Source organism: Pongo abelii, chromosome 23 (genome assembly GCF_028885655.2).
Source record: "Pongo abelii isolate AG06213 chromosome 23, NHGRI_mPonAbe1-v2.0_pri, whole genome shotgun sequence".
Taxonomy (NCBI): Eukaryota; Metazoa; Chordata; class Mammalia; order Primates; family Hominidae; genus Pongo; species Pongo abelii.
Genome location: NC_085929.1, coordinates 42,247,509 through 42,272,899, shown reverse-complemented (window position 1 = coordinate 42,272,899; position 25,391 = coordinate 42,247,509). Strand labels below are relative to the sequence as shown.

The 25,391-nt window shown below is 46.9% G+C and overlaps 1 protein-coding gene across 1 annotated transcript; it reads right to left on the bottom strand.

Annotated features, from left to right (window-relative positions):
- Positions 1-9,180: 9,180 nt before the first annotated feature.
- Positions 9,181-24,640, bottom strand: APOL5 (apolipoprotein L5). Its single transcript, XM_024239701.3, is given in 7 exon segments — positions 9,181-9,356; positions 10,882-11,168; positions 11,170-11,252; positions 11,254-11,846; positions 17,407-17,493; positions 20,839-20,894; positions 24,612-24,640. Coding segments are annotated over 7 exon segments (1,311 nt in total).
- Between the last annotated feature and the right edge of the window lie 751 nt (positions 24,641-25,391).

Below are 25,391 nucleotides of genomic sequence, written 5' to 3'. Positions count from 1 at the left end.
TGCTCCATCTCCATGGATGGCTTCTGTTTTCTGTGGGCAAAATTCTAAACTCCTTAGCCCGGCATTGAAGGCACCTCCCAGTCCTGGCCTCAAACCATCTTTCAGGCTTAGAATCAGTAATGAGGAGCCCAAACTGAAAGGGACCCAAAGACCATCCCCACGAGATTGTAAGTCCCACAAGGGCGGGGGCCTTCCTTGTCTGTTCACCGCAAGGACCTAGGACATGACCAGGGTCTGCAAGGGCAGGGACCTACACCCGGATCTGGCTCAAGGTAGGAGTGCATGCCCTGGGCCCAGCCACCAGCCATTGAATTCCCCCCCAACGTGTCTTTCTTTCTTTCTTTTTTTTTTTTTTTTGAGATGGAGTCTCGCTCTGTCGCCCAAGCCGGAGTGCAGTGGCACGATCTTGGCTCACTGCAACCTCTGCCTCCCAGATTCAAGCGATTCTCCTGGCTCAGCCTCCTGGGTAGCTGAAATTACAGGCAAGGGCCACCACGCCTGGTTAGTTTTTGTATTTTTAGTAGAGATGGGATTTCACCATGTTGGCCAGGCTGGTCTCGAACTCCTGACCTCAAGTGATCTGCCTGCCTCCGCTCCCAAAGCGCTGGGATTATAGGCATGAGCCACCATGCCTGACCAGAAATCCCCTTTTTTTCTCCCACACAGCCTGTCCTTCCACCTCCTTTTCCCTCCAGACCATTTCTCTGAACATTTCCAACATACTCCAGCCCCCATCATCTCGCTTGCCTCTGGGCTCTCTGCAGCATGACTTTATTCTTGCCATACTTGGCTTCGTGCTGTGTTATTGTGAATTCTTTGAGGCCAGGCCTGTTTTGTATTCAGCTCTCTGTCTCCAGTACCAGAGCCCTGGAGCTGCCACGCATCCCTCAGTGTCTGTGGGAACTGCCAGGCCAGCTGTGGGCGTCAGGACTAGGATTGATCTGAGTAGCGCCTTCATGTGGTTCTTTTTTTTTTTTTTTTTTCTTGAGACGGAGTCTCACTCTGTCACCAGGCTGGAGTGCAGCGGCACGATCTCAGCTCACTGCAACCTCTGCCTCCCAGGTTCAAGCAATTCTCCTACCTCAGCCTCCCAAGTAGCTGGGATTACAGGCACGTGCCACCACACCCAGCTGATTTTTGTATTTTTAGTAGATACGGGGTTTCACGATGTTGGTCAGGCTGGTCTTGATCTCCTGACCTTGTGATCTGCCCGCCTCCGCCTCCCAAAGTTTTGGCATTACAGGCGTGAGCTACCGCGCCAGGCCATCCTCAGGTGGTTTTTACCACACCCCAGCGTAACTGTAGATCTGCTCGCTGTACAGAAGACAGCTGATTAACCCAGAAAAGGTGAGCGATGTGCCTGAGAAAGAGCCTCTAGAGGGTCTGCTCCTCTGCTCTGAGAAAGCCTTATTCTTTCAGGATGTAAAGCATGGGCTCCAGATCCCAGCTGTCTAAACTTGAAATCTGGCTCTGCCACTTCCTGGACGTGTGTCTTTGCAGGAGTTGCTTAGCGTGCCTCAGTGTTTCCATCTGTCAAATGGAGATGGTATTAGTCTCTACTTGAGAGGGTTGATGTAAGGATTTTAAAAGTTCATATATGGGCTGGGCACGGTGGCTCACGCCTATAATCCCAGGACTCTGGGAGGCTGACGTGGGTGGATCACCTGAGGTCAGGAGTTCAAGACTAGCCTGGCCAACGTGGTAAAACCCTGTCTCTACTAAAAATACAAAAAAAATTAGCCGGGTGTGGTGGCAAATGCCTGTAATCCCAGCTACTCGGGAGGCTGAGTCAGGAGAATCGCTCGAACCCGAGAGGCAAAGGTTGCAGTGAGCCAGGAACATGCCACTGCACTCCAGCCTGAGCGACAAGAGTGAAACTCTGTCTCAGAAAAAAAAAAAAAAAAAAAGTTCATATATGTAAGATGCTTAGAAATACATGGCACATAGTAGTCACTCAGTACATGTTTCATTATTATTATTATTATTATTAATTGTGTGATCCACAGTGATGAGCCAAGTGCTCTGGACAACCATCCAAGGTTCCAAAGACAGGACAATGACATGGCTTCTGAGACTTAAGTCCCAACATCCCCTTGACCTCTCAGTTCTAATTGGTCAGGTGGTATCTTCCCTGCTGAATTGTTTGCTTCTTGTGTCCTCGGGAAACTGAGGCACAGAGAGGTCATAGAGCGAGGCCTCAAACCCCAGCAAGAACCCGGGCAGCTTTGCTGGGGCCGTGCCCCTAGGCCCTGCATGGATCCTGGCACCCAGTGGTCATGGGGGCTCCGTGAGTCTTTCTTCACTGAGTGGAGGCCCTTCCACTCCTTCCCCCAGTCTTATTCTCTTCATCTGTTCATACAGTCAAGGTTGTGGAATTGTAGAGTTGGGCACAAGCCTTGACATTCAGGTAGTTCAATCCTCTATTTGACCAGTACAGGAGCAAAGGGCCCAGAAAGGCTAAACACAAGAGCATACGGCCAGTTATTGGCAGGAGTGGGGGCTAAGGAGCCTCCCCTTTTCCAAATGTTGCCTTGCTGGTGTTTGAAAGTGTTTGCCTGATAGAATAAACAGGAGCATAAAATGGTTTTTTCAGCGGAATGGTAAGTTCTCCCAAGTTGGGGTCTTCTGTGCTAGCTCGGGGTTCCTGCTCCAGGGTTCTCTTCATCCAGAGCAGTCAGTAAATGCTTCCTGAGTCTCCTGTCGTGCTTTCTGGAAGCTGTGCATTGGCTGAAAGTCTGTCAGTTACCGGGGGTGACCGTAGGTGCCTTCGCATATGGGATCTCATTTAATTTTCACTTAAAAATGAAACTGAGTTCTTCATAAGAACTCCTCATTCTCATCCCCATTTTGTGAGAAAGTCAAAACAGTGGCAGGAGGAGCCTTGCACAGTTTCACACAGGTGGAATGTTTTCTGAGCCTGGATCTGTGGGTCTTGCACAGTTTCACACAGGTGGAATGTTTTCTGAGCCTGGATCCGCGGTTCTTGCACAGTTTCCACACAGGTGGAATGTTTTCTGAGCCTGGATCCACGGTTCTTGCACAGTTTCTACACAGGTGGAATGTTTTCTGAGCCTGGATCCGCGGGTCTTGCACAGTTTCACACAGGTGGAATGTTTTCTGAGCCTGGATCCACCGGTCTTGCACAGTTTCACACAGGTGGAATGTTTTCTGAGCCTGGATCCGCGGGTCTTGCACAGTTTCACACAGGTGGAATGTTTTCTGAGCCTGGATCCGCGGGTCTTGCACAGTTTCACACAGGTGGAATGTTTTCTGAGCCTGGATCCACGCGTAAGCCGATGAATAGTGTGGAGAGAACTGATCTGCGGGCAGAGAAAGAGGCCAGGTGGAAAGTGAGGCAGTGAGCTCTGTGGGGAGGGACAGGGTAGACTGCCCAGCGCCAGGCCTCTCTTGAGGTCAGCACTGAACCTACCTCCAACCTTTCACCTTACTCGCTTGAGGGCTGCCTGACCCTGTGACGGAAAGGAGGCAAGTGTGCAAAGTGCTCTCACAGAAACACCATCGCCCCCTGGTTCCTTCTAGGTTCGGAAATTGGTTTCCCAGCTCACGGACGGCAATTTCTCATTTTGAAAGCCAGAATTCTAGATACTCAAAAGTTGCTTGTCTTGAATCCTTTGGACCAGGGGTCAACTCGCTGTTTCTGAACGTCACCAGATCGTAAATATTTTAGGTTGCACAGGCCTTTCGGTCTCTGTCACAGCTTCTCAACTTGGCCACTGTAGCACAAGAGCAGCTGCAGACAATCAGTGAAGGACCTGGTAATCTTCCAATAAAACTTTAAGAAACAGGTGGTAGGCCTGGTTTGGCCCACGCACTGCCGACCCTTGCCTTACACAAATCTGGGAGAGTTTGGATCAATGCTTGTGAAAAATCCTTGCCAAGTGCAGACTGAATGTAACTATTAATTTTGATGTGCATGTGTGGAAAATATTAATCTCCAAATCATTTTAAGAGTAAGTGTTGCCAGCATTGGCAACACTTGCTCAGGCTCAAACTTAAAATTTCTCCCTTAGGCCTATAAGCACAGGCATGTATGAATTTCAGGCCTCCCATGCTTTAGTGGTGCGACCTCAGGATAACCAAGGCAGTGCAGGGTAATGGTTAAGAGCAAGGAACCAAGAGTTGGAGGGTTCTGACTCAGATCTGCCACCTGCTAGGTGGCAGGTGCTCAGATCTGCCACCTGCTAGGTGGATGACCTTGAGCAACTTATTAATACTTAACAGCGCTGCACCCTGGAGTCCTTGTCTATAAACTTCAGACAATAAATGTTCCTACTGTAGCAGTGTTTTGCGAGGATGAGATAAGACAGGACGTGTAGAGTACTCAGTACAGTGTCTAGAAAGTGCTAAGTTTTCCATAACTATTTGCCATTTGTCATTTGGTAAAGTTGGGAAAGCACTTAGCAGAGTTCCTAGCACATAGCAAACTTTCAGTGAATATTTCTTCTTCCCTTTTTGTGGAGGAGGGGAACAGATTTGTGCAATCTCAGCTCACTGCAGCCTGAACCTCCTAGGCTCAAGCGATCCTCCTACCTCAGCCTCCTGAGTAGCTGGGACCACAGGCATGCACCACAGCGCCACCACACCTGACTAATTTTTGTATTTTTTAAAGAGATGGGCTTTCACCGTGCTTGAGACCAACTGGGCAACCCCTGAGCTCAAGTGATCCTTCCGCCTCGGACTCCCAAACTGTTGGGATTATAGGCATGAGCCACTGCACCCTGCCTGAAATGAATCTTGTGGCTGGTAGGGGATACAGCAGGAGGTTCCCCAGGAGGGTATTCTTAACACATCCACACTGAGCTCCTGCTGTGAAAAGGAGAACTTACCTACAGAATGTCATATATCAGATTTTATTGGTATGTTGCCATGTATCTAAAAACCATGTTGCAGAGGCTGCTTGGGAAGTGGGATGGAGCTGGGATGGTACCGCCAGGATGTCAGGTCTGGAGACAGGGTTCCAGTGCAGCCTGCATCCAACACGTGCACTGGGAGCTGAAAGGGTGGGGGACATTCCCCGTGAGTTTCCTCCACCGTCTCTTCCTTGTTGGATCATCCCCATCAGTACAGAACCATGCTAGTATTTCTTCCATCTTTAATTTGTTTTTTTCCTTTTCTGACCTCACTTCTTCCTCCAGCAAAACCTCTCCAAAACATTGTACTTTCTGCTTTTTTTCTTTACTTTTTTTTTTTTTTTTTTTTTTTTTTTTTGGGACAGAGTCTCACTCTGTGGCACAGGCTGGAGTGCACTGGCGCAATCTTGGCTCACTGCAACCTCCGCCTCGTGGGTTCAAGGGATTCTCCTGCCTCAGCCTCCCAAGTAGCTGGGATTACAGGCGCCTGCTACCACGTCTGCTTAATTTTTGTATTTTTAGTAGAAACAGCGTTTCACCATGTTGGCCAGGCTGGTCTCTCACTCCTGACCTCAAATGATCTGCCCACCTTGGCCTCTCAAAGTGCTGGGATTACAGGCCTGAGCCACTGCGCCCAGCCCCTTTCTGCCTTCTTTTAAAACTTCTCCATTCAGGCTTTTTGTCCTCAGCCACTTCACCATAACCACTCTCATCGAGGCCACCAGTGGTCTTCATGTTGCTAAATCAGATCGATTCTCCTGTCCTTGACCTGTCGGCAGCACTGGTCCGGTGTATCACTTCTGCACTTCGAGGCTTTCCTCACTTGGTTTCCTGGACACCCACTCCTGGTACACCTCTTCCCTCAATGGCTGCTTCCTTCTCAGTCTCCTTTGAGGGTTCCCCCTCTCTCCACATTCTCTTCAAGCTGGGGTGCCCAGGGGCTGGCCTTCGACATATTTCGCGGACCTGTGTTCACTCTTTTGATAATCTTACCCACTCTTACGGTTTTAGATACCATCTATTTACAAATTTGTATCTCCAACTAATTTGTTGTTGGAGACCCCACATCTTGAATCAGATGCATGGATCCCATCACCTACTCAGCACCTCCCCTTGCATATGTCTTTGGGCATCACAAACATGACACGTCCACCTGAGCACCTTGCTCTCACCCCACCCCCGCTCCCACCTGTCCATTTCAGGGGCCAACAGCTCCATCCCGCCAGTTGCTCAGGCCACAACCCCCCGTTATCCTGGCTCTTCTTTCCCTCACACCACAGGTCCAGTCCATGAACGAATCCTGCGGGCTCTCCCTTCAGAACAGATCCAAAATCTGACCACTTCTCACCACCTCTGTTGCCACCACACTGGTTCAGGTCACCATCCTCTCTCCAGAGAGGGTTGTTTCCAACATTTGCTAACAGATATCCCTGGCATCGCCTTGCCCTGCGGTCTCCTCTCAGCACAGCAGCCAGAGCGATCCTCCTAAAATCTAAGCCATTAGGTAATTCCTCTGCCTGAAATCCCCCATGTGTCCCCTCCTCACTCAGAGTACAAGCCCAAATCCTTACTGTAGCTCTAAGACCCTGCATCTTTTGGCCTCCAGCTCCCTCTCCAGCCTCCTCTCCTATCCTCCCTTCACATTCCCCTGCCTCCCTCTGTTCCCGGCACCGCACCCCACCTGCGGCCCCCTGAACGTCCCAAGCAGGTGTTTGCCCTTGCTGTTCCCTCCGTCTGGAATGCTCTTCTCCCAGATACCTTCATGGGTATTCTCCCAGACACCCTCACCTCCTTCACGTCTTTGCTGGAAGATCAGCCTCTCAGAGAGGCGTGCCCCGATGATCCTATTTGAAACTGTGCTCCTGCCCCATCCTACGCTCTATATAACTCCTTCCCAAACTTATTTTTCTCCCCAACACTCATTACTTTATAATACACTGTAACACTGATTTATTGTGTTTCTCTTCCGTGTTCCCCTGCCTCTGCCTTGAGAATGAAAACTTCACGAAGGCAGGATTTGTTTTGTTTACTGCTTTTCCCCAGTGCCTAGAACAATGCCTTTTTGGTTTTGGATGGATGGATGGGTGGATGGACAGATGGGCTGGAGGCTCCCTACGCTTTCCAGCCACTGCTAACAACCATGGAGTGGTCTTCCGTGGAAACACCCATTCTTCCACTGTTGCCTTGTTCCATGATGAGAAGGAGTCTGCATGCACTCAAGCAACTTACAAAGCTATTAATAAATGAAGACCTGCTGACTATGAGTTTGTCCTCTTTGGTTGTTGTTGCTGTTTCGAGACAGAGTCTTGCTCTGTCGCCCAGGCTGGACTGCAGTGGCTCAATCTCAGCTCACTGCAACCTCTGCCTCCCGGGTTCAAGCGATTCTCCTGCCTCAGCCTCCCGAGTAGCTGGGACTACAGGTGCCTGCCACCACGCCCAGCTAATTTTTTGTATTTTTAGTAGAGATGGGGTTCCACTGTGTTAGCCAAGATGGTCTCAATCTCCTGACCTCGTGATCCGCCTGCCTCGGCCTCCCAAAGTGCTGGGATTACAGGCGTGAGCCACCGCGCCCAGCCTCTTTTTTTTTTTTTTTTTTTTTGAGATGGAGTCTCCCTCTGTTGCCAGGTTGGAGTGCAGTGGCACAATCTCGGCTCACTGCAACATCTACCTCCTGGGTTCAAGCGATTCTCCTGCCTCAGCCTCGTGAGTAGCTGGGACTACAGGCGCCCGCCACCACGCCCAGCTAATTTTTTGTATTTTTAGTAGAGATGGAGTTTCATCATGTTGGCCAGGCTGGTCTCAATCTCCTGATCTCATGATCTGCCTATCTCGGCTTCCCAAAGTGCTGGGATTACAGACGTGAGCCTCCGCGCCCGGCCGAGTTTGTCCTCTTTTTAAACATTTTATTTTAGATTTGATGTAAATATTTATTATCTATATTCCTTCTATTTTATAAAACAGTAATGTGCATAACTGAAGAACTTGAAAAACACAGAAAGGCAGAAAGAAGAGGGGAAGGAATCACCAAATTTACCTCTAAATAAATAGCCGCATTGTGACCTTGCTGTATTCCTTTAAGGGGTTTTGTTTTCCTACACACAAGTTTGAGAGATGTGTTTCCCCTTAGGTAAAAGGTAAGAAAGTCCTTGCTCTTTTCCACCTAATAATACAATCAACATTTTCCACATCAACCCAGTCATTGAGTGAGCGTCACTTCTGACAGCTACATAGTGTTTTATCAAGTGGATGAATATTTTGTATGTAACCAGTTCCCTAGTGTTGGAACATTTTAATGGCTCCACATTTTTCAGGATTATAAATTATGCTACAGTAAAGGGATGATTTTCTCTCAATAACAGCTTTTCTCAAATCATTAACTTGTCATTGCAGGGCTCTGGAAATGGAGAATGGATCTTAGCTTGAGCAAGAGTCTCCACACAAAGGTGTTGACTGCAGAGTCATGACAGATGATGGGAGGGAAGAGGGGGAGGAGTGGCAGGTGATAGTTTAAAATTTTTTTCATTTTCATTATAAAGGTACTATGTAGTTACATACAATTTGGAAATGAGTTTGGAATGTGTCCCAGCTCCAGTTTTAATTAACATGAACATGTAGGTCTTCTTGGCCTCCAGCTCCATCTGTACACACAAAAAGCCTGGTCTCTTGCAAATTTCTCTTCCACCCCAGGTATTTCTGGAGTCCCCAAGGGTTACCACAGACCATTGCAGGTTTGCCTTCTATTATCATTGCTGCTGGTTTTATCATTGCCACTAGAAGTTTCCCTACCCCCAGTATTCTTCATGGAAGACTTGCATTTTGCCTCGTTAGATCAAGGTTCAGTGGTGACAGGGTGACCAACTAGGGTATAAAAAAAAGAAAGGAAATAGTTTACTCACTTCTGCAGCATCTTACGGATCCCACAGTGGGTTCACTTGAGCTCCCACATATTACAGGGCTGGGCGAGGTCATTCTTCACTTTGCACACCTAGCCCTTGTCTGTCTTATTCACTGCTAGGTCTGGCATGATGCCTGGCACAGAGGTGTGCCCAATTGAGATTTGTGCATTGATTAACTTCATGAATGAACAAATTGCCCATCTGGCAGGAAGTACAGAGAGAGCTCAGTGATCTCACTAACTGGCAAAGGCACCAGGTGGTGTGGCAGGTGGCCGGATGGAAAGGTAGCAACAACCTCTGTCCCCGTTAGGCCCTCCCTCTCCTTCCCCAAAGCCTACCCACCCAAGGAGGGGTTACTTCACTCTCAGGGGTTCACACAGCTCCTGGCTTCCTTGCATCCCACTTACCTCTTCTCATTGTCGGTGTCTTCCCGGGGCCTGTCTCCCCTTTCTTGCTGGTGCTGGTGGGGCTGGCTGGTGGCCAAGCATCTTTGGGGCAGAGACTGTCCTCTTTGGTGTCCTCAGTGCCCCGCCACGGCCCAGCCTCGGCTGGTGCTCCACAACAGGCCAGGGGAGAGGTGAGCGAGACCCTGTGGAACATGAGTCCCTGTGTCTCACAGTTTCCAAGAAAGAGATCTGCCCCTGGATGTTCAGAAGCTCAAATATGTCCCCAGAGAGCAAAATTCTATTGGCTTTGAGAAGAAGAGAACCCCTCCCGCCCCAGGGCAGTGGGTCCCAAACTTTGCTGCACCACAGACTTACCTGGAGATCTTTAAGAATGTCTAAAGTCAGCCGGGCGCGATGGCTCACGCCTGTAATCCCAGCACTTTGGGAGGCTGAGGCGGGTGGATCACGAGGTCAGGAGATCGAGACCATCCTGGCTAACACGGTGAAACCCCATCTCTACTAAAAATACAAAAAATTAGCCAGGTGTCGTGGCGGGCGCCTGTAGTCCCTGCTACTCGGGGGATTGAGGCAGGAGAATGGCGTGAACCCGGGAGGTGGAGCTTGCAGTGAGCTGAGATCGCGCCACTGCACTCCAGCCTGGGAAACAGAGCAAGACTCCGTCTCAAAAAAGAAAATAAAAAATAGAAAAAAAGGTCTAAAATCCAGGTCATACCCCAGACCAACTAAAGCCCAGTCCCTGGGGGCGGGACCCACCCACTCATCAGTATTTTTTGCAGTTTCCAGATAATTCCAACACGCAGACACATTTGGAGCCACCGCCTAAGTCCTTGGCCCATCACAGGCCCCATTTAATGAAAATCTGTTGAATGGACAATGAGTGAATGAACATTTGAGCCTTCACATCTTCGGCAAAGACTTATGTTTCCCTTTCCCGGGCTTCAGGTTGTGACCTTGCTACCGTGTTATTCTATTAAAGATGAATCTTGAAATTCTCCTTTATTTTTTGGTAGCAGTTTTCTTGTTTCAGTTTTTATATCTAGGAATTTAATTTCTCTACATAGGAGAGTCTAGAAATGCAAACTATTTTTCAAATAAAAATCCTTTCCCAACTCATTTGAAGTGTCATTTTTATCATGCAGTGCCACATTCACGTCATTCAACATGTATTTCCGGCACACTGGCTATGTGCCAAGCACTGCTAGGTGCTGGGGATACTGGTATGGACAAGAGGGACACAATGGCTCAGCTGTCGCCACTCATACTGATAAACTGGCTCATCTGATCTTGTGGCCTCTACCCAGGAACCGGCCTAGCGCAAGAGGGCGACTTCGACTTCCCATGATGTCATCTCCAGTCCCAGCAACCAGCACTGCTCACTCCCCAGACCCCTATCCGCCAAATTATCCTTCCCTGCCAGAGCCTGCAGACCACAGGAGAGGCAGACAGGGAGCACCCCCACAAACACACAAATATGGGATTTCAAGAATTTATGGTTATTTATGGTCAGGGCTTTGAGAGAACAACGCAATGCTGGGAAGAACAGAGGGCCCCTAGTTAATGTCAGGGGTGTGCGGCAAGTCCTCTCTTTGCAGAAGGGACAGCTGTAGTTATGCATTGATGTGTCCGTTGAGCATTCCTCGCCCCCCACCCCCATGGTAAGCTTTTAGAAGAGCGAGACCACGTCTGTGTTATTCGCTGCCTTCCTACCTTCTGGTTTAACCACATGGGATCCTCAAACAGCTCTGCCCCGACAGCTGGAACAGGTCCGGCTCGCCTTCTGCAGCAGGTGCCAGTGGCGCTGGGTGAGCCAGTCTAGCTCCTGCTCCAGCTTCTTAGCAAGTGTCCTCAGTTCCTCTGCTGTCTCCGTCCTTGCCCCATCCTCCAGGTGCTTCCAGCTCTGCAGGAAGCTGCTCATGTCTTTCATAAGTAAGAAGCCAGCCCCAGCAGCACCCATCACCTGGGCACCATTGGTCATGGCCAGAGTTGTGCCCTGTAGCCCTCCAGAAAGGGATGTGTCTTGTGGCCACAAAATTCTTGACCATAGCCATGAAGCCAGAGTTGGATTTGGCCATCTGGTAGGGCACGAAGGTCCTTGATGCCCTTGATGGCTTTTACACACTTATTAACACAAAAGCCAGCAGCCTCGATTTCAGACCAATTTATTCCTCCGAAAGCCTCATGTGATGTTGTCAGAAGCCCCAGTCGGCTGGCTTTGTCTGTTGCTGCTGAATTGCTTCTATTTTCTAAGACATTTGTTACTATGTTGGTGACGGCAGCTGCTGCCCCCAACCCTGTCCCAGCTGCTGAGAGCGTGAGACTGCCTCCTGCTGTCACAGGTGCTAGGGCCAAACCCAGGATGTTCATGACCCCAGAAACAGCCCTGGAAGAGCTGGCCACCAGGCTGGTCTTGGTAAGCAATTTGCGAGTGGTGTCAACTTGGTCTGCAAGGGTGTTAAGTTCTTTGATGTTCTGTTCTAGCTCAAACTTGTGCAAAGGAAAATATGAGAGAAACAGTTTTTCCTCCTCTGACAGATTTCCATCTGGCATGGAATCTTTGTCACATCGCACCAGCTCTTCAAACAGAACGCAGGACAGCATATCAGCCTCATCACTGTGGACAGTTGACATCAAATTGTTAATTTTCCAACTCTGGCACAGGTTCACCAGTGAGGCTAAAGACATCTAGGTAATCTGAGTACTAAAATGTGTGCAGGAAGCAGAGCCCTGGGAATCGAGGTACAATGTCGAAACCACCTTTGCAAAAATTCTAACAGTGGGGAAATTACAGCAGTGAAAGGGGTCTGACCTAACCGGCTTCATCTTGCTTCTAACCTCCAAGCTGTTCTTGTTCATTCTTCTGGGCATAAGCTGAACTAACTTCGGGAGGAACTTAGTTTATAGTTTAACTTTGAAACAAAGATGATAACAGCCCTTTCCCCGAAACAAACCCCCTTCTTGCCTAGAGACCAGACTGCCTTTATAGGACTAAAAAACTGGCCACAAGATTAGAAATTATAGTTTAGGTGTTATTCAGCCAGAGGCCACAAGATTCTAAACCTCCCCGATTGCTCCTCGAGATAACATCACTATTGTAAAACCTCACATGAATTCTCGAGATATTTTTCAGACCCTGCGCTCAGTGGCTCAGCTGTCGCCACCCAGACTGATAAACGGGCTCATCTCGTCTTGTGGCCTCTACCCAGGAACGTGCTCAGCACAAGAGGGCGACTTCGACTTCCTATGATTTCAGCTTCAACCCCAGCGATCAGTATTCCTCACTCCCTGGACCCTTACCCGCCAAATTATCCTTTAAAAAAAAAAAAACCAGTCCTGGCCAGGCACGATGGCTCATGCTTGTAATCCCAGCATTTTGGGAGGCCCAGGCGAGCGGATCACAGGGTCAGGAGTTCAAAACCAGCCTGGCCAATATGGTGAAACCCCGTCTCTACTAAAAATACAAAAGTTAGCCGGGTGTGGTGGCGGGCGCCTGTAGTCCCAGCTACTCGGGAAGCTGAGGCAGGAGAATCGCTTGAACCCGGGAAGCAGAGGTTGCAGTGAGCCGAAATCGCGCCACTGCACTCCGGCCTGGGTGACAGAGCAAGACTTCATCTAAAAAACCAAAAAAACAAAACAAAACAAAAAACCCAGTCCTCGAATTTTTGGAGAAACCGACTTGAGTAATAATAAAACTCCAGTCTCCATCTGGCTCTGTGTGAATTAAACACTTTATTGCAATTCCCCTGTCTTGATAAATCAACTCTATCTGGGCAGAGGGCAAAATGAACCCACTGGGCTATTACAATGTTGGCAGCAGACGGACAGACAGACCGACAGAAGGTCCACTCTGGCCTGGAGCCCTGGGTGGGGGTGGCTGTGTGTTTTCAGCAGGAGCACAGTTCAAACTGCCCCTATCCAGGCCTAGACTGATGGCTTACTATTCCTTTCATCCACAAACAGCTCTCTTCTAAATGTATGTGGATACTAGGCCGGGCACAGTGGCTCATTCCTGTAATCCCAGCACTTTGGGACACCAAGGCGGGTGGGTCACCTGAGGTCAGGAGTTCAAGACCAGCCTGACCAACATGGTGAAATCCCGTCTCTACTAAACATACAAAAATTAGCCAGGCATAGTAGTGGGCACCTGTAGTCCCAGCTACTCAGGAGGCTGAGGCAGGAGAATCGCTTGAACCTAGGAGGCGGGGAGGTTGCAGTGAGCTGAGATCGCGCTATAGCACTCCAGCCTGGGCAACAGAGTGAAACTCTGCCTCAAAAAAATAAAATAAAATAAAATAAAAATAAAATAAATGTATGTGGATACTGATGTGATTAATAAAATGTAACTTAAAAGCTTTACTGACTTTTGTCACCAAGTCTTTTCCTAATAAAAATATACATACATGCATACATTTATAATTTATATATATATAACAAGTTGTGACCAATTTGATTAAAAAACAGTACCAAGAGTACATGGAGCAGATGCTTTGATCTTCTTTTTTTTTCTTTAAAAAAAAAAAAAAAGGTGGTTGCTTCTGGGCAGGGAACCTGGGACATCGGGAAACAGGATTTAAGGAGACCCATTTTTTTTTTTTTGAGACGGGGCCTCACTATATTGCCCAGGCTGGCCTCAAACTCCTGGGTTCAAGTGATCATCTCCAGCAGCTGGGACTACAGGCGCATGCAACCACACCTAGCGACACTCACTTTTTACTATTTGCCCTTTCGTTCCTCTTAACTTTTGTGTCAAATGCATGTATGATAATTTTTAAAAATTAATAAAAGAGTCTACATTTCCAAAGCAAAAGTTTGGGGATCTCCAAGAAGACAACCACATATCCCCCTTCCACGGGACAGGGCTCACTGTCATTCAGTGGGACAGTGTTGAATATTTGGAAAACAAAGTAGATTATTTTTGTTTGTTTTGAGATGGAGTCTCACTCTATTGCCTGGGCTGGAGTGCAGCAGTGCGATCTCGGCTCACTGCAACCTCCGCCTCCAGAGTTCAAGTCATTCTTCTGCCTCAGCCTCCCGAGTAGCCAGGCATGATGCAACACCATGTCGGGCTAATTTTTGTATTTTTAGTAGCGACAGAGTTTTGCCATGTTGGCCAGGCTGGTCTCGAACTCCTGACCTCAAGTGATCCACCTCCCCTCGGCCTCCCAAAGTTTTGGGATTACTGGCATGAGCCACTGCGCCCGACCCAAAGTAGATTTTTAACAAAAGTGTGGTCACACTTAGAAATAGTGAGATCTATTCTGGCCACTTGCTAACAGGCAAGTGGGGGGAGCTTGTAAATCTTAAGAAAAAGCGAGGAAAAGGAAAAAAGGCACAACTGGGAAAATTCTCTCCACTCAAACTTTTCCTGTAATTTGAAAAAAGAATCACCATTCAATTTTCCTGTTGAATCATTTTGGCTCAGTATCTGGAACTTGAGAGTTCTGCAAGACCTTTGAGAATCACTGTTCTTAAGTACTTTTTCTTATGGAATTTGGGGTTTCCAGCGTGGGTATTGCTGAACTATGGACTGTATGTGTGACTTTCTACAGCACGTAACAGGGTTTGACTTGTATATCCCTTAGGCTGGTTCTGGCCTGTCTCCTAATTGAGCATCTACAACAGACTTGGCTTGGGTTTGATGGATAGTGAGAGAGGATCTATGGGAAAGGATGCAAGGCTGTGGGCAAACTGTACTTGGACCAAGGAACCCCAAGACCTCAAAGGAACTGTTGACAACGGCCTTAGAATCCTCTGCTCCCTAGCCAAGGCCATCAGCAGCCTCAAGTGGACCAGCCCTGGGTCTCTCCCTCCTCCCTCCTGGGGGAAGCGGGAGGGGCCTTCTGACATCCTTCCTCATCTTTAAGTCACTCTTTTAAGAAAGGACTTCATCAGGGCTTAAGGTGAACATCTCTGTAAACCTAGGAGTTCAGTGCCCCCTCTCCAACCTAAGTTTTAGAACTATGAGATGTTAGAGCTGGAAGGCCCTTCCAGGTTGCCTGGTACACAGATGGCAAAGAGGCATAACCTTCCCGCTATTGTTAGTGAGGGTGTCTAAAGCACGAGAGAATTGTGGTGACACATCTAGGCTCTTTGGGAAAGAGTGCTGCTGTGACCTAGTGGGCGCCCTCTAGGCGCAACACAGAAGATAAATAGTAATCTGCCACATTTTTGCCATCAATGAGCCCAGTCCCTCATTTATAGAGGAGCAAACCAGCTCCAAAAAGGAGGGACATTCCCTGATTACAACTGAGTTAGTGGTGGAGTTAGGGTAAGAACCTAGGGCCGGGCACAGTGGCTCATGCCTGTAATCCCAGCACTTTGGGAGGCCTAGGCAGGCAAATCACTTGAGGTCAGGAGTTCGAGACCAGCCTGGCCAACGTGGTGAAACCCTGTCTCTACTAAAAATACAAAAATTATCCAGGTGTGGTGGTGGACACCTGTAGTCCCAGCTACTCGGAAGGCTGAGGCAGGAGAATCACGTGAACCTGGGAGGCAGAGGTTGCAGTGAGCCGAGCTCGCCCCACTGCACTCCAGCCTGCGCAACAGAGGGGGACTCCATTTCCTGAAGCCTCTAGTCTGCCTCAACCACTGGCTGATTTTCCCCAAGATAGGAAAAATCATTCCTCTCCCTTTACCAAAGGAGGAGAGGTAAACATTGTACAAGCACATAGGAAGGGCCCCCGTTAACTCTGGTCCATGCAGCATGCATTGGCCAGTAGCCAAAGTCAAGGACACGGGTAAGAAAAATGGCTATGCCTGTGCCTGAAAAGTCAATGCCTTTTTCTGGAAGCTTTCTCAGACTTAACGGGAGCACTGGGGGGAAATCTTGACAATGGAGGTGGGAGAGAGAACAGTAGAGGGAGACTGGGCCAAGGACACAGAGAAGTCAATAACTCTACCTGTGTCTGAAAGTGCAGGCAACCCATTTGCATGACGCATGAAGATTTTATCTTTAGGCACTTGGTTGCTATAAATTGCGGGAGCATTTCAACCCACTTTAGAGAACCTTATGGACACTTTGGCAAGAGTTAAGTGCAGCCTCTGTTAGGCAGCAGAGTCTGTTGTGAGTCTATTGCTGCAGCCGAGCTCTGTGGCAGCGTCTGAATGCCCAGGCCAAGGCAACGGAAAGGTACATCCCAGGAGCTTGGATCTCAAGGCAAGATTCACCCATTGTCATGGGTTGGGAAAGGGTGAAGGCAGACCTAGGAAGGAATATTCCTGGATTGGGAGAAAACCAGCAAATTCTGCTTCTAGGATTCCATTGCCCTCTAAGCCATGTGTCTGGGCATCTATCAGTATACCAATGTACTTACCATTACCAAAGGATTTTTTTTTTTTTTTAAATGAAGTCTTGCTCTGTCGCCCAGGCTAGAGTGCAGTAGTGGTGCAATCTTGGCTCACTGCAACCTCCGCCTCCCGGGTTCAAGCAATTCTCCTGCCTCAGCTTCCCATGTAGCTGGGATTACAGGCATGCTCCACCACACCTAGCTAATTTGTGTATTTTTAACAGAAACGAGGTTTTCACCATGTTGGCCAGTCTGTCCTTGAACTCCTGACCTCAAGCGATCTGCCCACCTCGGCCTCCCAAAGTGCTAGGATTACAAGCGTGAGCCACCGTGCCTGCCCTTACCAAAGGTTTTACATTTTTTTTACTAAGATATTTTTTATGCGGATGTGTACATTTTTTCCCTTTTTTGCATATCTGCAATTGCACATGAGACAACATGAGCAACACTTCAGCCCACTTGGTTGGAACCCATTTGTATGTTTTCATCCTATGAAGGTGGCTACAGATCTGGATATTAACAATCAGATTTTATTCCTTCATTCAAATACTTATTGACAGCTGGGTGCAGTGGCTCACACCTCTAATCCCAGCACATTGGGAGGCCAAGGTGGGTGGAGCATTTGAGATCAGGAGTTCAAGACCAGCCTGGCCAACATGGCGAAACCCCATCTTTACAAAAAATATAAAAATTAGCCAGGCATGGTGGCGGGTGCCTGTAATCCCAGCTACTCGGGAGGCTGAGGCAGGAGAATCACTTGAACCCAGGAGGCAGAGGTTGCAGTGAGCCGAGATCGTGCCGCTGCACTCCAACCTGGGCAACGGAGAAGAGACTCTGTCTCAAAACAAAACAAAACCCAAATACTCATTGAGTGCTGGGTCTGTGACAGACACTGTTTTGGATGCTGGGATTGTGGCCATAAGCGTAACAGCCCATTCTCTGCCCTCACGGAACTCAGGTTCTGGGGACTTCCCCCAGACCTCACCTCCGTAGATTACCTTTTGAAGCCACATTTATTCACAGCCTTCTTCCAAGCCTGGAGATGGACGAGGATCAGGGACATTTCTTCTCGAGTCATCTCAGCCTGAAAAGGCATAACAGTGCTCTGGGAAAGTCGGCTGTCTAATTACAGTATTGCAGAATTAGGAAAAAAAAAAAAAGTTAGAATACAACAAAAATCTTAATGTCTCAGAAATGTCACATGATTTTTGTCTAATGGTTTTAAATGAACAAACCATGGGAATGCCCAAGGCTGACTAGGATGCAATAAAACTGGAAATCACTTAGGCTTCTGGTGGCAAAGTAGATTGGTAAAACTCTTTTGAAATGTTGACATTATACGTTAATGATATGGGAGCGGGTGGGGAAGTGCGGCGTAGAGAAAGGCATGGTCCCCGGTGAGGGTTCCACCCTTGGGCCTGGGCCCATGGATCTAAGTGAGGACAAGCATTTCTGTTTTCGCTCCCAAATGCTGCATTTTCTAAGACCACTCTGGCCCGCCATATCCCCACCTAACAGGCAGACACACACAAGCAGCTGGACATCGAGAGGAACACACAGGCAGAAGAACACACAGACAGATGCTGACAGGTCATCCACGGCTGGATGACATGAAATTCAGCCAAAGGCAGTTGGAGGAGAACCCGGCCGCTGAGTGGCCCAACTCCAGGGGAAGATCACCTTCCCACTCCATCCCCTTTCTGGTTCCCCATCCATCTGCTGAGAGCTATACTCAATAAAACCTTGCACTCCATTCTCCAAGCCCACGTGTGATCCAATTTTTCTGGCATACTAGGGTTAGAACCCTGGAGTACAGAAATTAGACCCTCTCCCTTATCCTTGCGATAAGCTCACTGGGGCTCGGGAGCTGCAAACACTCAACCCTTGATGGCGCTGCTGTGGGGTCGGAGCCCACGCTCCCCACGACCTGCCCGTCCGCATGCTCCCCCTAGGGGTTTGAGCCGCAGGGCACGGAAGAAGTGAGCCACACCCTGTTTTATACCGTGCAAGGGGGATAAGGGAACTTTTCCCATTTCATTAAGTCACAAAAGTCTCCTGAGAATCATCCAATAACACAATGATAGGCACCAAGACAATCGGGGCCATGTTAATTGATAACATTGTTAACTTGGGAGCAAGTGAACGATCATTCTGTCCAGTGCCCATCATCTATAACCCTGAGAGCGGCACAGTCCAGTCCCTGCTGAATGACAGCTGCCTGATGACAAGGCTCATGGGTGGGATGGTGGTTGGTTTTACCCAGGCAGGCAACACAGCGGAGTCCACCTTGTTCAGACACTATCACATTGCAGCTTCTTTTGTTGCTCAAAAATCAATTTAAATGTATTTTCAATATAATTTGACAAAAACATAGTCAAATTTGACAAAAATATAATTTGACAAAAATCACCCCTAGTTCTACTGCAACATAACTATTGATTTTATTCTCTACTTCCAGTTATTTTTCAAATCCATATTATTTTTCGCATGGCTTTTATACTTATAATGGTGTGTCCTGTTTTTATTTATTATTTTTTTTTTGAGACGGTCTCACTCTGTCAACCAGGCTGGAATGCAGCAGTGCAATCTCGGCTCACTGCAACCTCCGCCTCCTAGGTTCGAGTGATTCTCCTGTTTCAGTCTCCCGAGTAGCTGGAATTATAGGTGCACACCACCACGCCCGGCTAATTTTTCTATTTGTAGTAGAGATGGGGGTTTCACCATGTTGACCAGGCTGGTCTCAAACTCCCCACCTCAAGTGATACATCTATCTGCCTTGGCCTCCCAAAGTGCTGGGATTACAGGCATGAGCCGCTGTGCCCGGCCACGTGCCCTGTTTTTAAAATGTAATGTTATACAAGTATTTTCCATCTTGCTATACAGTTGTTATAACTATCATTTTTGATGACTCTATGCTATTTCCTTAAGAGAAGATGTATTGCCGTGTTTACAGAAACACTCCCTTATCATGACACTTTGACGTCTTTTTTTTTTTTTTTTTTTTTTGAGACGGGGTCTCTCTCTGTTGTCCAGGCTGCAGTGCAATGGCGCGATCTCCCGGTTCAAGCAATTCTCCTGCCTCACCCTCACGAGTAGCTAGGACTACAGGTGTGCACCACCAGCCTGGCTAATTTTTTGTATTTTTAATAGAGACAGGGTTTCACCATGTTGGCCAGGCTGGTCTCAAACTCCTGGCCTCAAGTGATCTGCCCATGTTGGCCTCCCAAACTGATGGGATTACAGGCATGAGCCACTGTGCCCAACCGTGCTTTGGGGTCTTAACAGTTTTGATATCCAAATGAGTTCTTTGATAATGTCACTGCCTTGTTCTGCCTGCTGCCTCTACTTTAACCAGTGATAGAACCAGTGATTGGCCCCTTCCCCCCGCCACTCTGCTTCACGCAGGGGCCTGAGGAGCTGCTTATGTTTTTAGTTAAACTTTACATTTTTAGTTAAACTTTACAAAGGAAGTTATTTGGTGTAGTATTTTCAAACATGAGCAATTGAGAGGGTCTCACGATATCTCCCTCATTAAAGCCAAGCATCTTCTATATCTCCACCCAGCAATAGCATATGGCTTCCCAGGAAGTCACGATTTCCGTTTTCTTTCACATAAGATTTGTTGTTTCTTTACATTTCTTGCTCACATGTATTTCTTTGATGTTTTACATTGTTTTGATGCAATTATGAGTAGTGGTCTTTTAATGTAATGTTTTCTAACTTGTCTTGTTACTTATAGAAATGTTATTCATTTTTAACACACTCATGCTTGACTACATGTTTATTAATGTAGTAGTTATTGAATGAATAATTCATGAATGAATAATGCTGGACTTTTATTTCTGACTGTTTTTAATATTTTGTTTTCTCATGTTGGTTTCATGCCTTATTGGGTTTGCTTGGATCCTTATTTTATATTATCATATTGACTCTAGTATTTCACGGTTGGTAGTTGGCTTTCATCATGATAAGGCAGTGTGTTTTATTCCTATACTTAAACATTTTTATTAGGATTAAGTGCCGAATTTTCAAACTCCAATGAGATGATTATTCTCTTCCTTTTTTGTTTATCCCATGAATATGGTGCATTCTTAGCATAAATTTCCATATAGAATTACTCATACATTCCGTGAAAATCCCCAACTTGGTCATTGCATATTTTTGAATCAGAATGTTACAGGTTTATATTCTCTAGTGTTTTATTCATATATTCATCATAGAGAAATACATGATATTGAACCATAGTTTTCTTGTGATCACAGTTTATCATTAGTGTTATATTTGCTTCACAGAATATATTCAATAACGTATTTTTTCTATTTCTGGGACAATTTGTACAACATGAGAATTGCTTGTTTTCTGAAAGGTTAAAAGAACTTACCAGGTAACACCTTGGAACCGGGAACTTGCAAATTTCCTTGTTTGCCACATGGGATGCTTTAGATTTTTAAAATTTAAGCTAATAATATGATTAATAAATGTGACTCCCTTCCCTATGCCTGAAACCTGTCTCTCCCAGTCCTCACCTAAGTCTATTTTTTTTTTTTTTTTTTTTTTTTTTTTTTGCCATGGAGCTTCTCTCTGTTGCCCAAGCTGGAGTGCAGTGGCATAATCTCAGTCACTGCAACCTCCACTTCCTGGGTTCATGTGATTCTCCTGCCTCAGCCTTCTGAGTAGCTGGGATTACAGGTGCCTGCCACCATGCCTGGCTAATTTTTGTATTTTTAGTAGAGACAGGGTTTCACCATGATGGCCAGGCTGGTCTCAAACTCCTGACCTCAGGTGATCCGCCTGCCTCAGCCTCTCAAAGTGCTGGGCCACCATGCCCGGACTGCCTATTCTTTTTTGAAGAGACTTAAGAAATCCTAGCAAAGTCTGTGGTCTTTCAAACTGTACCTGGTTCTAATTTTCTATATACAGTTATTTCTTATGTTCTTTCAACAGGTGTTTCACACAAGAAGTACTGTAGCCAATAAATATGGGACAAGGCACTCGACATCACTAGTGCCCCAAAACGCAAATTTAGACCATGGCCAGCTACTGTTTCATTGATTAGTTTGGCATCCTGTGTGAGTGAAAAAGAGATAGGAGAACATGTACACTTGGCTGAGACATAAGACAATTGGTTGAGCATAAAATGAGATTGCTTTTTTTTTTGAGAGCAAGTCTCGCTCTGTCACCCAGGCTGGAGTGCAGTGGCATGATCTCAGCTCACTACAACCTCTGCCTGCCAGGTTCAGGTGATTCTCCCACCTCAGCCTCCCAAGTACCTGGGATTACAGGCACCCACAACCACGCCAAGCTAATTTTTGTATTTTAAGTAGAGATGGGATTTCGCCCTGTTGGCCAGGCTGGTCTCGAACCCCCAACCTCAGGTGATCCCCCCACCTTGGCTTCACAAAGTGTTGGGATTACAGGTGTGAGCCACTGCACTCAGCTGCTATGGCTTTTGGAAGGATGATTTAGGGTATCTTTCTTTTTTTTTTTTTCTTTTGGAGATGGTCTCATTTTGGCACCTAGGCTAGAGTGCAGTGACACAATCTCGGCTCACTGCAGTAACCTCCCAGGCTCAAGTGATCCTCATGTCTTAGCCCCCCAAGTGGCTGGGACTACAGGTGTGCACCACCACACCCAGCTATATATATATATATATTTTGTAGAGATAGAGATTTCCCATGTTGCCCAGGCTGATCTCTAACTCCTGAGCTCAAACAATCCACCCTCCTTGGCCTCCCAAAGTGCTAGGATTACAGGCGTGAGCCACTGCACTTGGCCTTCTTGGGATGTCTGTTAACATGAGAAGTACATGTGCCTGACACTCAGCATCCCACCTCTAGAAATACACCCACCACGGACACAACACAATGGCAGGTACACAGACAAACATGTACGGATATTCATCCAGTTATTTGAAGTTGTATAAAGAAATGGAAACAATTTGAAAAATCCATGTCGGGGACTGTTTACACGAAAATAGAGCAATACAAAATAAAGGCTTATGGATGTGAAAAGGAATGAGGCAAATCTATGTAAAACTGACCTAGAAAGAGGTCCAGGATATATTAAGTAAAAGAAAAGAGGTTGAAGAATATGTTCTTTATATTCTTTTCTTATTTTTTTTTAAGTACTATATATGATGTAGGAGTAGGGGAATATTCTCGAAGGAGATACACCAAATGTGAACAGGCTTAGCTCTGGGAGGGAGATTTAGGGCTGGGGTGACAAAATACTTTTGCACTTTTCACTCGTCTATATTATTGAGCTTTATTACCAAAGTAACATGTTAGTTTTATAATAAAAGCCAATAGAAGCCAGGCATGGTGGCTCACGCCTGTAATCCCAGCACTTTGGGAGGCTGAGGCAGGTGGATCACCTGAGGTCAGGAGTTCAAGACCAGCCTGGCCAACATGGTGAAACCCTGTCTCTATTAAAAATACAAAAATTAGCCGGGTGTGGTGGCGGGCACCTGTAATCCCAGCTACTCGAGAGGCTGAGGCAGGAGAATCTCTTGAACTCGGGAGGTGGAGTTTGCAGTGAGCTGAGATTGCACCACTGCACTCCAGCCTGGGCGACAGAGCAAGACTCCATCTCAACAACAACTAAAAGCCAATAGAATAAAAAGATTTCAGTAATGAGATTTATTATTCATTATTTTATCATTATAAAATCTCCAGCTTGTACAGTAATGCATTTGGTGTAGGGAATGCTGCCAAGTACATGGTAAGACAAAGTCTGACAAATTAATACTGTTAAATATTAATATCGTTTTCTTTTTTTGTTGGTTCTATAAGTTTTTCTAACTTGTTATTTTGGCCTTTTGTGTCCTATTTATTTCAGGCTATCTCTTGGATGTAGAAAATTACTCGAATCTGATTTTGACCCAATTTGATACTTTTCTTAATGTTATTCATATTCATATTAATTATTTTTTGTTATAATTGTTCAAGTTTGATTTGTTGCATTATTTTAGGCATTCTGCTTTTTATTTCTTTGCTCTCTTCCTATGCTCTACATAGATAGGTACAGTGCAGAAGTTTCAGCTGATGCGGTGAGTGGTTTATTGTGGTAGCCAGGAGCTTCACTTTCAAGGTAGAGATGTGTCTTATCTGTGCTTTCCTGCCTACTCTGTGTATACCCAGTAAATGACAGATACAGAACAACACTTAGAATAAGACCTCATCATTCATGACACTAAGTTTTGTTTTTTTATGTACGTATGTATGAATTTATTTAATTTTTGGTACACGGTCTTGCTCTGTGGCTCAGGTTGGAGTGCAGTGGCACGATCTTGGCTTTGCAACCTCTGCCTCCCTTGTTCAAGCGATTCTCCTGCCTCAGCCTCCCGAGTAGCTGGGATTACAGGTGTGCACCACCATGCCCAGCTAATTTTTGTATTCTTAGTAGAGACGGGGTTTCACCATGTTGACCAGGCTGTCGACCTCCTGGCCTCAGGTGATCCATCCGGCCACCTCAGCCTCCCAAAGTGCTGGGATTAAAGTCCTGAACCACTAAACCCAGCTGACACTAAGTTTTTTATGTTTAAAATTTTGCTCAGCCCTCCCTGCTGTCCTGGGCTAGAATAGATCTTGGGAGATGACTCTATTAGACTTTACTTTGGGGAGGAGGCAAGAAGGGAGTGAGCAGGGCTGAGACCCAGCAAAGGCAGAGTATGATCATATAGCGGGAGTGGGAGAACCACTGGACAGGTTCTGGGTCTGTCCATGAAATGGGCTCATAGTTCCCTTCCAGATAAATTCATCTCCTATGAAACTTTTGTGCTTTATACATAGGATGAGAGGTCAAAAATCATCAACTTGTGTTTGATTATGTACACAGCTGTTTTACGAATCATCATATTTCATAATCTATCAATTTCTGATAATTTAAAAATGCATCTTCCACTGAGAAAGCTCAGAATATCACACTGAGGGGCGAGAAAGAACTACCCTTCTCCCCCTGCTTTGCCTCACGTCTCCCAAAGAGGGCGTTAGACTCTTCTGAGTGGTTTCCATTACAAGACACCCAGGGGGCCACCTTTAGTGGAGGCTGTGGCCACTGTGCTCAGGGATCACACACAGATGCAAGGAGCTCGCTCCTCTCTCAACATGGAAGAAGTGATCCGCTGGCCCCAGTTCATTTATCTCGCTTTCTCACCTCTTCTCAGTCGGGCACCCTGCGTTCATCGCTGGAGGACACAGTGGTCCTGAACTTGGAGTCTGGTTTTAGAGGCAGGGAGAGGTTCATGTAGACCTAAGCCATGTAGTTCAGTCCATTCTGCCAGAGAGCTCTGCTCTGGAGAGTCAGCCCCAAGCCAGAAGGGTAAAACGAGGCATTGTCCTTTTCTGCTACTGCTGTTTGCCATTGTCCCTCATGCTAATATCTCCCTTGAGGGCCATGTAGTGAGAAGGCATGGCCGGGCCCAAAACAAATCTAGGCACTTCTGGAATTCTGGACCACACAACCAAATAATAGTGCCTGGACTGACCACAAAACTGGACCCATTAAGAGTTGCAGGAGCCGGAGGGATAACACAGATTTTTATTTATTTTTATTTATTTTTATTTTTTGAGACAGAATCTTGCTCTGTCACCCAGGCTGGAATGCAGTGGCGTGGTCTCAGCTCACTGCAACCTCCGCCTCCCAGGTTCAAGCGATTCTCCTGCCTTAGCCTTCCAAGTAGCTGGGATTACAGGTGCACACCACCACGCCTGGCTAATTTTTGTGTTTTTAGTAGAGACGGGGTTTCACCATGTTGGCCAAGCTGGTCTTAAACTCCTGACCTCAAGTGATCCGCCTGCCTCGACCTCCCAAAGTGCTGGGATTACAGGCTTGAGCCACCGCGCCCGGCCAGCACAGATGTTGTATTCTGACTTGAGTATGTATCGGATCTGAGGTTCATGAAATACAGTCACCACAGCTAAGGAACCCAGGATG